Raw genomic sequence first — 14,521 nt, 5'->3', positions numbered from 1 at the left:
AGAAGTTGGCGGATCTCAGCCAGGCGTGCGACGAATCGCCACCGTCGTGGACATCGCTCTGCCCAGCGAGTCGGTCATATCAAGACCACACCTGATTGAGTATTTTGCTGCGTCTCGGCCTTCAATCATAGCCTTGCCGAGCTTAGCCCGTACCTCCGGCGGGCATTCTGGCAGCAGGTCCGCGACCGTATCCCACAGAGAGTGGGTGTAGCGGCCCAAGAGGCATGCGTTGTTGCAAGACCGCAGTCCCAGACTCAGGGACGAGAAGACCTTTTTTCCATACTGGTCGCACCTCTTAGATTCCCGGACGGGCGGGGCCGACGGGAATGCGGTCTGGGAAGTGGATCACCAGACTCTCAGGGGTGGAATGGGTGGACAGGAACTTGGGGTCATCCGTACACGGACGGTGGCGTCTGGCCACGTTCCTATCAACAGGCGAACCTGAAGCGGGCCTGGACCACGTGCCCAAAAGAACGTCAGAAAAGGCCTCGTTGAACGGCAGCAGTGGCTCCTGTGGGCATGACTGCGGTTTGAAGACCTCAGTGAGGATGTTAGTCCCCACGGCCGCGACGGGGAGCTCAAAGTTTAAGGCCTTGGCAGCCCTCATCAACACCACTGAATAAGCAGCCCCCTCCTCCGTAGCCACGGAGGAAGGGGCTGCTCCCACTCCTCTCCGTAATCTACCTCCTCATCATATTCGGGATCAACAAGGTAGACCGGCTCCTCGGGGTTCACAGACCCCATCGGCGTCGGACTTTGCGTCGGGCGACGCCGGTTCGGCTCTGGGACCGGAATCGGAGAGGGTATGGGGGCGGCACCGCCCGGCGCTGGAGAACCGGCGTCGCGCGGGGACGGCGTCGGGGGTAGCCCCGATGGAAGCGCCGGAGCACCCGACCCGCTAGGGCCCTCGGCCCGAAGGCCCCGTCAGAGGAGCCAGCTTCCTCATGGCCATGAGGAACTCTTCTATCTCTTCGGGCGTCGCGCCTTGCCCAGGGACCGTAGGGTATGGAGCAGGCCGCGCCGGCGGCTCATGCGGAGCCGCGGGAGTGGGGCCACCCGAACCCCCGGCCGCATCGCGTGAGCGTCGGGGGGAGTCGGGGGTACGATGACGACGCCCCGACTTCTTGTGTTTCCTACCTGAGGAACCAGATGAATGGTGACGACTTCCGGAGCGTTCGTGACGGCTCCGCGACCGCTCCCTTGACCGCTCCCTTGACCTCCTGCCGGACCGGGACCTCTCTCGACGCGGGGCAGACACCCGCAGGTCGAGTAGCTTGCGGGACCGCTCCCGCCTAGCTTTACTCGTCAAGGCCCGGCAATCGACACAGGAGTCCACGTCGTGGTCGGGGCCCAGGCACCGGAGGCAGAGTCGGTGATGGTTCGTGACCGACATCGTGCGGTCGCAGTCATCACAGTTCTTAAAACCGGGCATCCTACCGGCACCGTATGAAGATTATCAAAAGATCAAAAAACTTTGGTCAAAGATCGGAGTACTGCTCTCCTCGGATCTGCGCTAACTGGCGCAGAAAAAAGAAGAACTGACGTCAGCGCGCGGAGGCGGCGTCTATATACTCCAGCGACGTCATCACGGCGCACGACGCCAACGACGGACGCGGAGCCGCAGGGAACGCCTGCAGGCGACGTCTACCGACGCGCAGGGGTACTGCTACGCAAAGGTTTCCGGATCCAGACTGACGCCTGGGGATATTCTAAGGTAAGGAATCTAATACTAACCTGTTTCTTTCAGATAGGATATTTATTTATAACAAGTCTACCCTGAACTCTTTATGAGTCAGGGAGCTAAGCACACAAAACTCTTATGAAAATACTTTAAGTTGCACAATTTACACAAATGCCCGAGGGGCACGAAAAACCATATACTACAAAAGTGGAATGCGAAATACTAGCAGGTAAGTAACAAGATCCAGAGGCTTCAGGATCGCTAGGACTACACTACTGAACCTTCAGGTTAGGAGCAGGAGGCCTAGGGAGATCAGGTGCAGAGTGTGCACTCTCACGCGGGATGCGGGACAAAGTCTATAGATGCTAGTATCTCGTAAAGTTACAGTTATCGGACGAATCCGACTAGATAGGCTGAAAACGAAAAAGGATCTGGACACTTAGATAGTGAACCTACGTTGGAGCACCGAAATGCTCAGGTTACCTAGCCCAGGGGCTGCGGCTGCATAGGGTTCAAAAGACGTCGGGAATCCTCGGTACAGTCTATGGAGCCTGAAAGAAGAAGTTGCTGGCAGGCGACCAGTGATGAAGTTCGATGTGATCCAAGCCTGGATCGGTGATGGAGACGACCTGAAAGCAGAGGGGACTCAGTTCTTAATCACTAGCCAGTGATTAGGTGGGCACCAGGATGGCACCGGATGAAGTCACCTCGACCAGGTGAGTGGGCGACGCTGGGATCTGCAGTCTCTCGGACCAGGAGGCGTTGTCGGCGACCAGGATGGAGGTGCGAGCTGTCCCACGAAGGTGCCTGCTGTCGGCGATGCTGGACCCAGGATTGGGGCAACAAACCTTGGCAAAGGCAAGCCCACGCGGGGGTCTCAAGATGGCGTCTGGAGTGGACCAGGAGGGTCCGGGGTGCTTCTCTGTTGGAGGGGAGCAAGGGCCAGTCTGGAGCAACCAGACCAGCGATGAAAGTGTCGTGGTTCGTCGTCAGGAGGGCTACAAGCCAGCAGGCAAGTGGCCGGACAACGCGGTGAGCAGCAAAGAGCAGAAGGGCCCCACGCAGATCTCGTGGATGCTGGGGGGCTGGACTTAGGTGCTGGAGCTGCTCAGGGTTAGGGCTTCTCAAACCCCAAAGCACTCACTCGAGGATCCCTTGGCGGTCGTGCTGGATAAGCGTTGTGCAGTTTTGAAGATGGCCCGTCCCTTCAGGTCTCGTCACACCCACGAATCTCAGCTGGGCTGATGATGCAGGTAGAGGTCAGAGGTGCCAGGGAATCCGGGTCTCGTCGAGCTGGGCAGTCTTGATCCGGAGGATGGACTTGCAGCAAACCGCATGCGCTTAGATGGTGCCCGCTGGTGCAGGGTGGCTACTCCTTAGCCACAAGAGAGAGTCTTCAGAAGGTATCGAGAGTTCCTTTCGTGGAAAGTAGTCAAGATTCAGAATTATCTCATTTGGGAAGGGGGCCCGCTCCTACCTTTATACTAAAGAAAGGGGCTGGCACGCGACTAGGTCCTGCCCATGGGTGGGACCAGGAAGGGGGGTGGTTAAACCCCTCTCCCTTTGTCCGGACTTTCCCCAGCTCAGGGGCTGGTGTGCCCCTGGAACTGGTTCAAGCCGGCATATGCACAGTGAGCACCGGGGTGCAACTTGCAGTCACCTTCCTCTCAGCCCTGCCTACCTGGGATACACAAAACCCTGTCTGGGATGGTGCTAGCACCGCCCCTGACAGGAAACCCTTTGTCCAAGCTCTCCTCGCTGGAAGGACTCCCAGCAGCAGGAGGTCAGACTTGTGTCTGTGGTGGCAGCATCCATTTTGTGATGCTGAGGCTCGAGTTAACTTTAACCGGAGTTCACAGTTACATACATATCGTGTCCCTCTAGAAGGGTGGAATGCTAACCCCGTCGCCAGAATTGGCGAGGGGTTAGTATTCCAATTCGTATGACACCTTACTCGACATGTTTTGATAAAGCGATACCAAAGTTGGCAAATAACCGCGAGGATTATAATGCACTTAAGAGTATATGGTACGCGTTATCATGGAACAGCTATTAGGACTTGGTTCCGCAAGCTGCAAACGGGCTCAGCTCATGCCAGAGCACCATCTCACATAATTCCAAGCACTCTGCCTTCAGGATTGTTAAAGCCTGCCATAGGAGTGACTGATAGGAATACATGTGTCCATTTTAGGGTTAGATATAGGGATACTATATCTAAAGCAAAGGGTGATTACACCACCTTGCCCCAGCTGTCGTGCAGCCAGTTGTGTCAGATTTTGGATGGCCAACCAGGGGTGGCATAATACATGCTGCAGCTCCTGGTAGGCCCTGGGTACACCTATGCCCTGGATACCTAAGGTATGCTGTACAGGGACTGATAAGGTGACTCAGTATCCAATTAGATATGTACCTAGGGTACATGGAATCCAATTTACAGAGAGAGCAGTGGGCCTGGGGGCCTGAATAGCAGGGTCCCAGGTCAACTAAGTCTAAAATCCAGCAAAACACCAGGCAAAAAGTTGGGGGCAACCATAGTCAGATATCCACCTTCCTACAGTGTGGAGGTGTGGACTGGACTTCCAACGGCCTTTGGAGATTTTTATTTCCACGAGGAGGCCCCGTCTGCTAATCCTGTTTTACAGGTAACGGTTGACGAGGAAGATTGGGAGGCAGATCCGGATGACATGGTAACCTCCTGTGTGGTACTTTGGGCAGAACACCCCTTGGTGGGCAGATGAAGAAGGTGCGGGTGCCACAACTGGCGAGGCCACTCTGGAGCAACCAGGATTATCTGTGTCTTGGATTCGTACAGTTTCCTGATCACCAGGGAGAATTAGGGGAACTGGTGGAAAAGCGTAGAGTAATGTCTCTGACAAGCATATTAACAGAGTATTCCCCTTGGAGCCTGGTTGCGGGTATCTGGAGGCGAAGACGCGAAATTTTGTGTTCCCCAGCAGTGAAAAATGTATTGCGCAACTTATTGTTTTAGCACCCAGCCGTGCGCTTCTTCAAAGTGCCTGCTTAGGCCATCCGCTTGGATGTTGAGAACGCCTGGTAGATGAACTACAGAGATCTTCAGGTCTCGTGCCAGAAGCCATTTTCAAATCGCTCGCGCTTCGAGACAGGGGTCTGGACCTGGTGCCCCCCTGCTTGTTCAGGTAATACATCGTTGTTGTATTGTCCGTCTGAACAAGCAAAGCAGTCTACTTGATGGAGGGAAAGAACACCTTGAGAGCCAGATGCATCGCTCTGAGTTCCAGCATGTTTATGTGGTATAGCTGTTCTCTTTCTGACCACATTCCTTGTATCTGTAGGGACCCAATGTGAGCGCCCTATCCCTGAAGAGACACGTCCGTCAACAGAGTCTGCTTGGGAAGCTCCTCGTGAAAGGGTACTCCTATCAGAAGATGAGGCCGCCTTATCCACCATCTGATGGAGAGCCGGACAGATACAGGCAGGGTTATAGTGTCCTCCCAGCGATTTGAGACCATTGAGTTTGCTGCAGAGGTCTCATGTGAAGTCTGGCGTTTGGGACCAGAAAAATGCACGAGGTCATCGAACGCATTATAGATAAAACCTGTCTGGCCGTAGGATGAGGTATCTTCATGAGGGTCTGACACTTGTGGGGAATGGATGATAGTCTCTCCTCCGAAGGATACGCTTTTGCGTTTACTGCATCCAGAGTTGTGCCCAGGATATGTATCCTTTGGGTTGGATTGAGATTGACAATGGATTTCTTTAAATTGACGTGCAGACCTAATTGATGCAGTAACTGAGTGCAGCAAGCAAGGTGTTTCTGCAGAAGAGTTGGAGAAGCACTCTTGAGTAGCTAATCGTCCAGGTAAGGGTAGACGAAGATTTGTTTACTCCTCAAGAACGCAGCTACTACTGCCATGCATTTCAAAAAAGAGTGAGGGGCTGACTTCAGGCCGAAAGGCAGGGGCGTGAACTGGAAGTGGTCTGACTGAATCTGAAATCTTAGAAACATCCGATGCCTTCGAGAGATTGGGATGTGGAAATAGTCATCTTTAAGATCTCTAGAACACATCCAATCCCCTTGATGTAAGAGCGGGATTATTTGATGTAACGCCAGCATTCTGAACCTCTCTTTCAGAATGACCTTGTTGAGAAGCCTGAGATCTAGTATAGGCCTGAACTCCTTGTTTGGACCTTTCTTTGGGACCAAGAAGTATAGATTCCCTGTCTACGTTGGTGCCATGGGACCTCCTCGATGGCCTCCTTTTAGAGTAAAGCAGATACTTCTTCTCTCAGAAGAAATGGAAGGTGGAGAAGACTTTAACCTGATGGAGTACTTATTCCTCACAATGTTGAGCACCCACTTGTCTAGTGTAATTTTGGTCCACTCTTACAAATAAAAACGCCCCAAAACCGGAATGAGTGACTGAGCTAGGGGAAAAAAGCCCTCACAGTTTCTGTTGCTGGAGAGTCATCCCCGTCCTCTACCGGGACGACGCTGGCTTGAATGGGATCTTTCCTGATGTTGCTGGGAAGACCATTAAGGGGTTTGAACCCTCTGGTGGTATTGTCGGTCATAGGGACGATAACGCTGCCTGAAGTTTTTCCTCTTTTCCAGACCAACCGCCTTCACGGTGTCTTGATCGGTCTTCATTCTAGACATTTGGCCTTCCGCATGAGCGCCAAAGAGCGATGTCCTATTGAAAGGGAGATTGAGGTTACCATGTTGGGCCTCTGGCTTCAAACCAGTCAGTCTCAGCCAGGAAGAGCAGCAGGCACAGATCCCATGTGAATATCTATGGGCAGCGAGAACAGAGGCATCTGCTGCCGCACTGATGAACTGATTGGCCACCAGACCCACTTCCTGGAGGATCTCCTGGAAGTCCTGCCTGTCTTCCTTCAGTAGCTTCTCTGTGAAGCGTGAGAGAGAGTCCCACAGAGAACGGTCATATCGACCCAGTAATGTGGAGGCGCTGGACACTTTCATATAGGAAGCTGATGTATTACACATCCTCAAAGGTTCAAAGGTCACAATCAAAGTCGAAGAAGGCACTACTTAATTTTCTTATTTAGAACAAAGTGATTTTCCCAGGATCACACAACTGGCAAATGGGAAGTTAGGTTAAAAAAATTCTCTGGTGCAGAGGTCTGCAACTAATCTGCTCACACTCCTAACCAGTTTAATAAATGTGTTTATGACAGGTGAAAATCTTAGACCTGGTTACATAAATGTCAAGGGTGTGCGAAATTTATGCAGCTGGCAGCTTAGTGGACCGTTTTTGAAATGTAACCAGTTTAATCAGCAGTACAACACGGATTTTTTTTAATGAGCAAAATCTTTAAGGAGGAATAAAATATTGTGGGAAATATCTTCAGGAAAATTCCTATAGATAAGAATGTGTGAGAGTTTGTGTGTATATGTTTGTGTATATGTCTGCGAGATTAAAAGCCAGGGCATGGTGGCTGAGGCGGAGGGAAGAGGCAGCTTACTTACTAGTTCTGCAACGCTTCGGTTACCTGGGAAACTAGGAAGCAGCTAGGAGATCTCAGTGCAGAAGCAGCCACAAGGAAGAAGCACAGAAAGATCATCAGGTGAAAATACACAGCAGCAACAATGACTAAGACCAAGAGAGACAACAGGACGGAGTGAAAGGCAGCGGCAACCAACCTGAATATTGAAAAACCTCAAAGCATTCCACAGGAACATCGTTACGCCCCTATTCCTGGCATTTCTGGATATTCATCCTGCAGTTTCTCTAACAGGGGGATAGTCATTGACGCTGGATTATTTTGCGATGTCACTATTTGGAATCTAAAACGCAGAGGAATCATTTTAGATTCCAGTTCAAGGCTGAAGCACGACTGGACAATTCGCAACCCCCTTTCCATAACTCCACGGCCCCCTGGTGGTCATGAACCACAAAGTGAAGATCTCTGCTTTAAAGGGACCTGTAATCGTCCAGAAGAGTTGTAGCATGGTCTCACTGAAGACCTATACCTGCTGAAGGCTTAAAGGCAGACTGGTGCTTTGGGACCAGCATCGGGATAGGCTCAGAGCTGGACGAGAGTTGGATCCTTTACATGCTGACTGTGTGACTTCTACCCGGTGCTGGAATGATAGGAGTGAGAAGAATCCCACTTAGACTTGTTATGCTTATGACAAGATTTGTTTGACTCTGAACTACGCGAGGACGGCAACCTGGAGCAGGACCATGACTGGTAACAGGAGCAGGTCTAATACTTGGGAGTGTGACCAACCTTTTTTCTTAGGCTTGGCGATGTACAGCTTCACCTCGTACTTCCGGATCGCTATTGTGTGAATTAGGGAGCATTTATCACAGGACTTCGAGTAATGCTTGGACCCTAGCACCAAAGGAAGGTAACTTATATTGGTCTGTAATAGATATTTGCTTCCTGCAGAAGCAACACAATTTGAAGCATGAGTTCTTCAGCAGAGACAATGTCCTAGCACATTGTCCCAAATTTTTTTTGGGGTAGTATGCCAACAGCAAAATATTTGAGAGCTGAGCTCAGACTACCTGGAAAGGGCGCAGAAAGAAATGAATTGATGTTAGCAGCCAGGGATAGCGCATATATACAGCTTTGAGCCATCACTTCTATACACTGTGCCAAGATAGTGCATAGTCTGATGGCACCCGCCACCAAATGTGCAGGAGCACTTTCTAAAAAGTACTAGATCCACTTTGGCACCTGGGGGAAATTCAAAAAAGGTGAAAAATCTGCAGTTTGATGTAGCCATCAGAAATGTTACTTACACCAAAAAGCATAGTTATTCCCTCATCTTGAAACTAGAGTTGAATATATCTAACCCTAAATTAGAAATAAAGCACAGTGATTGAGTTAGTTTCAGCTAATTAGAAATAAAGCAGTGATTGTGTTAGTTTCAGCATGAGCCAAAATTTTAATTTTAGAGCCAGTGGTGCAGCTTTATTTGTGTTTCTTAAGGCTGACTGCTTCAAACTGGCATCATGACTGCGCTGGTATCTGTTTTGACAACCTTTTTAAGGCCTTTTGCCAACAGCACTGAAACAACACAGATATACTTGTTGGACCTCAGGGCTGTAGTCGTAGTCTTATATACATCATAAACACACAATAAGCAAGTGTTTAATGCACTGCATGTTTAATCATCACTGTGACAAAGAGGGCATCAAGTCTTGCACATAACATTGGTTTAAAGGGAAAGATCCGAAACTGCCAGAATTGATCTTAGAAATGTAGAACAAAGTCTTATTTTAAATCAGCCATTTGGCACATTAACAGATATTACAAAATACCTTTCACGAAGGGACGGGCTGGGAGTTATTGCAGAGTACAATCAAACTCAAGTAGATTTGGTCACAAGGGAAGGCCAGAGCCATCTTGGATTCAAGCAAAGAAGTGGACTCTAGGATTGTTTTTGGGCCAAACCACCAGGAAGTGATGTAAAGTGGGAAGGGTTGCCCTGAGGGAACTGTTTCCCCCATGGCTAGCGAGTCCTCACCTCCAACAAACACGAAGATGGCATAAAAGTGGCATCCCTGACACTCCGTCCTCAGATCACTACTGCTTTGGAAATACAACAGAAGCACTGCCCAGCTGCTCTCTAGACCCAGCAAAAGAGAGCTCCACTTGTGCAAGGACAGAAGAAGTGACTAAGGGTTAGGTGGCTAGCTCCAGGACAACAAAAGCTAATGAAGCCTGCATCCTTGAGAGCCCAGATGGGACACTGAAGTGCAACCTGGGAGACAGGTTTTACCATCACGAGGTTTCCCCAAGGTCGCTGGACCTGTGACCAAAGTCAGAATGGACTCCGAGCGCCAAAAAAAAGAAGAAGATTTGCTTAGCTGTAAGGAACTGTTGAGATAGCTATGACTAGGAGACCAGTTGCCCATTGGCGACTGGACCTGCACTGGTACATCACAAGAGATGGAGTCTTAAGGTAAGATGCTGCCCGACATTCTGGATACAAGGTGGCCCCAGCAACACTCAATGCATCTCTTCAGCATTGTTTATCCTCAGCATCAGGATTACTTCTTTGCTGGATGGTGGTAAAGCATAAAAATACAGTAAGGACCCAGAGACTGCTGGAAATGATAAGGTAACTGTCACCCTGGACATCAGTAGTCCCTGTGACTGCCTCAACCCTTTGCGGCCTGCCCACGTTGAAATTAGTAGACATTCTTGCCGGTTGGCTCTGAAACCACTAAGCCATTCACGATGATTTGTTGCATTCTGTTTAAAGTGAATTACAGTGTATTTACTTACCTTTGAAAAATCACATGTCCAGTTTCCCTCGATAGATTTGTCATTTTGGTATCTATTTAAAGATAAAAATACAACCTATTTTTATAAATTTGTATCAGATTTTTATTGTGTTGTGTTTGTTACCTATTGACTGTTTTAGTACTTCTAAATGGTTTATACTTGTTCCTTTGACTAATCCTGACTGCTCTGCGCTACAGCTGACCAGGACTGATCCAAGGCTTTTATTAATGAAGCTAACTGGACCTGATGGAGACTGCAACATTTGTACATGGGGAGGTTTCACAATCACACCACATAATCCACTTTACAATTTGGACATGGCAAAAGTGATTTGTTACTTCAGCTTACATATCACTCTAGTACAACAGATGACACTGCAAAACACAGGTAGGACCTCACTGTATGATGCAAATATTAACTATGTGAGGAAGTCTCTAAGGTGCAAAAGCTGTATCTGATTGGCAACATAATAATGGATCATAGTAGGGGGGAGCCGCACATTAAGTCATGCTAGTGGAGACTATGCACATCACAAATTCCACTGGAACACAATTATATGTACTTAGGATGAATATACACATTACCTTGCCAGCTGGAGGCATCATGCCATGCTGGGAGCCGGTGGAAACCATTCCGCGATAGTTCTGGCTTGCTTGGACGTTGCGTGTCAAATTCTGATGCTGAGCTTGGGGCGAAGGTTGAAGGGACTGTGGCAAAGCGATGAGAGGTTGTCCACCCGTTGATCCAAAATTAGCAAGGGATAGCTGAGATCCTTGCAAAGGTACTGTCATCTGAGCAAGAACATACACATGTTCATATTGGAATTGCAGGCCACAAGCAATGACAATATTACTTGGGGTTCAGACTCATTTTCAGTTTTTCAAACAGTATCTCTGCAACTACATTCCATTTCAGTGTTTGACAATTTCCCTCATGACCCAGTGCCAAGGGAGGAAAGGAAAGACTGCTCCGTCATAAACAAAGTTGTAAACTTTTTTTAAATTTTGATACAGACCTTCGTAAAGTTTTACAAAACATCACATTACAATCATAACAATGAAAGATACAGGACTCTATAAACTTTAAATAAATAGAAGCTTTAAAACATTTAAAATACATGAAAATCTTTAAGCAACTGAAGACAACGTAGGAGAACTACAAAATCTAGAGGCATTCTTGGGTTCACAATATGGTCTTGAAATCTTCTTAAGGCATCTCCACTGCAGCTGTAAGAGAGCTGAGTAAATAAACCTGCTCAACATCTTGCATTAAGGTGCTGCACAATTCGAAAATGCATTCTGAATGCAGCACGTTCACTTCTAATGACCGTGTTCCAGAGCACAAGTTAAGAAAAAACACACCAGGGTCTGCACTAGACATGCAATGCATTTTCCTCCATTGCTCTAGCGCACCTTTTAAAAGGTGCGCCCAGCACAATGAAGGAAAATGCACCGTATAATGATGAATCCGCTGCCCTGGGGGCAGCGCATTCATGTGAAAAACGAAGCAGCTGCTTTGAAGCCACTCTGTGTTTTCAAAGTGCAGGCGGCAACCAAGATAAAGCTGGCGCCTTATGTGCACCAGCACTATCAATACTACAGAAGGGGCGGCACAAGCGCCTGCTGTCCTTTCTGGAATACCAAAGTGCCCTGCGGATGCACAAAGTGGGCGCAAACGCCTGTGGCGGAACGGGCATGATTTAACAAAAAATAAGAGTGGCTTAGTCTTTGACGTATTAAATGCCAAATATACTGCAAGAAGGAGCTGTATATTTGAAGAAATGGGACAGCACATCCTTAGAACGACTTCAGACTATTTGAGACCTCTACGTTTTTTCCGAATCTGTGAAATTTGAAACCTTTACGTACATTCCAGTTCTACTAGAACACAATTACAAATCTCATTAATAGATTATATTAATTTAACATCAGCCCTTTGTTTATCACTTACTGCCACAGCCACAATGTTTTCTTTACTTGATAAGCTCCCAGTACTGTTTCATATAGATTGCTCAATCTGTTTCAAATTGCTAAACTGAATAGACAAGCTGTTACATAACCTCATTAACATTTCCTATATTCTACCTTCAATGGATTTGTATTTTGTTATTTTCTCACATGGAAGGCATTTGACCGCCAGCACTTTTGTCTTTCAAATGTTTTTAAAGGGAAATTAAACCTATTCGATCTAAAGAAATGTAAAAGCTTTAAGCGCCAGCCACACTGGATATTGTCCAGCTAGAGACATTTTAAAGGTGCTGATTTGTGTTAAAATGCTTTGTAAGACTCATTCCAAAAACATGTATCTGTTAACGTCTCTAACTTTAACATTTCCTAATTGCCATGTGACACCAACTAACGGACATTTAAAAAGGACCATTACTTCTAATTTTGTGACATTTATTTTTTACTAATGCAGAGCAGAATATTCCCTAATGTGTATCAAGCCCCTGCAAATCAGTTGTGGGAAGGGAGGATTGGGGGTGATCAAAATGCAAAAAGGACAATACATCAGGATTATCATCTTGGTTCTGCCAACTGTAGGTGGAAACGTTCTCACTGGTTTAATCCATATCAGAATTTCCGAAATGTGTACTGAAAATAAGAAAGATGTGAGGATTGACTGAAGGCATTGGCTCTGTTAGTCTCACACTCAATATGCATGAAGACTAAGACACAAGCATACTTCAGCCTTAGCTCCCCCCCCCCCCCACCTCCCCCAACGGCCACATTTATGCAACTTTTTGACAGATTCTGAAAGCAACATAATCAATTGGGCTTGATAGCAGAAATAAGTATTCAATGGGTGGTGACCACAATATAGGAAGCTTGTTTCCATGCTACTAATACTCTGCAAACACTATAATAGGCATCACAATTTTACCTTTTGATAGGGATTGAAGAACAGACCCTGAACTCCATTCTTGCAGGATTGGCCAGTACTTGGCAATGCTGTTTCAGTATCCGTTCGGCCAGTTTGTAGGCACACAAACTCAGCAGGCATAGACTGTGAGAGCCATTTTCTTTCAGGAGCAGTTGTCAGCTCTGGACCAGTTCTCACCTGGCTCAGGTATCTCCACTAAAGAATTGGTGGAAAATATTTAGATGTTTTCCTGGTGTATTTTCTGACTGCAAGTTATTAAAATTCTTGCTTTTTTAAATGAAAACACTTATCGCTTACCACCTGATAGCTGGACTGCCTCCGGTAATGTCACACATAGTAGGTGAAGGCTTTAGAGGTGGTCAAAGATGAGAGCTACACAGAAAGCATAACAGTCCTAGCAACAATGGTCACACCCTAGCACTAGTATTACTGAGATCAACTGTAGGATAGAAAAACAGTGCTGCTGCTGATGGTCAACACGTCTGATCAGAACAACTAACACCAGACATAAGATGTTCCAAACTCAATAAGATCTAGCAGTGAAGTGCTCAGCTTGTGATCTACAAACAGACAGGCTGCAAAAGCAGACCTTTATCTTTTTGAGCTTGGTCACAGAAAAGACCCAGAAAACTGCGATCCTTTCTACAAATGTGACAAAGTGACAATAGAAGATACATAGGTTGTTTGACTGTCGCTTGCTAGTGCACTGTTCTTGTGGGCTAGCTACTGCTCATGTGCCACCCTACATCTCTAAGGAGAACTCCAGAAGCAGGTTCTGCTTTTTATCACACAGAATGTGAAATCTATTCAAGGTAATCTTTACACTCTATGTGTTAGTTTCAAAAGATGGAAATGTGAGAAGCAAAACATTACAGTTAATGATTAAAACTACATAATTTTAGCCAAGTAATCATTTTCAAATTTAGGTAACCCACCACTGTGAGAAATACAGACCGCTTAACCATGTAGAACAAAGCAAGCCTGTTGCGCTTACCTGCTGAAGAGCACTGGGGGACTGAGCAGTATTGTAGAAGTTGGTCTGCGTTGGCTGTTGCACCTGCCCAGAGTAGAGATTTGAAGGCTGCCCTATACTTTGTCTGGCCTGCGGAAATATATATATATTACTTCACTTATTTTCCGATCGCAAAACTATGAACCACTCAATTTACAGAAGCAACTCGCCCTAGGATGAGTAAATGCACCTAAAAGTACATTTTCCATCTGGGTATCTTCTTTCAATTGATAAAAAATACATATTTCAATATTCCTGTGTGTGTGCAGGATAGCAGAACATTAAAAAAAATACAATTTTTTGAAATGTATAAAAAGATACATATATCAACACTTTTAGAATATCAAAAGATAGATTTAGCATTATAAAATACATTGGACTTAAAACCCCAATGAATTAAAAACAAATCAGAAAAATTGTATTGTAATGTAATTGCATTTATATAGCGCTTACTCCCCCTGACGAGGCGACAAAGCGTTTTTTCGGCGGGTAGCACGCTACTACGGGTCCCATAGAGGATTAGTGTTGAATTAGTATAGTGAAACATGCAAGTACATTTTAAGTGGTTGATAGGCTAGTCAGTTATTTGGAATGATAGCAGAAGGATAGAGGAGGACAAAGGTTTGTATTAATTTATTGCTTGTTGACGCACGCTATTCAGGAATCCTATATAGGATTAGTGGTGAATTAATATGGTCAAA

General features: G+C 46.9%; 1 protein-coding gene across 3 annotated transcripts in view; it reads right to left on the bottom strand.

Annotated features, from left to right (window-relative positions):
• The window catches only part of PRRC2C (proline rich coiled-coil 2C), a 1,200,196-nt gene that overhangs the window by 137,557 nt on the left and 1,048,118 nt on the right, over positions 1-14,521 (bottom strand). For all 3 annotated transcript variants that reach the window (XM_086955980.1, XM_086955997.1, XM_086955989.1), the window contains exons 29-31: positions 13,803-13,910; positions 12,809-13,003; positions 10,510-10,716 (exon numbers count right to left, since the gene is read on the bottom strand). In XM_086955980.1, the coding sequence (XP_086812106.1) occupies positions 10,510-10,716; positions 12,809-13,003; positions 13,803-13,910 (510 nt within the window). The remainder of the gene's footprint in view (positions 1-10,509; positions 10,717-12,808; positions 13,004-13,802; positions 13,911-14,521) is intronic.

This window comes from Lissotriton vulgaris, chromosome 1_1 (genome assembly GCF_964263255.1).
Source record: "Lissotriton vulgaris chromosome 1_1, aLisVul1.2, whole genome shotgun sequence".
NCBI lineage: Eukaryota > Metazoa > Chordata > Amphibia > Caudata > Salamandridae > Lissotriton > Lissotriton vulgaris.
This window is presented reverse-complemented; position numbering and strand designations above follow the sequence as displayed.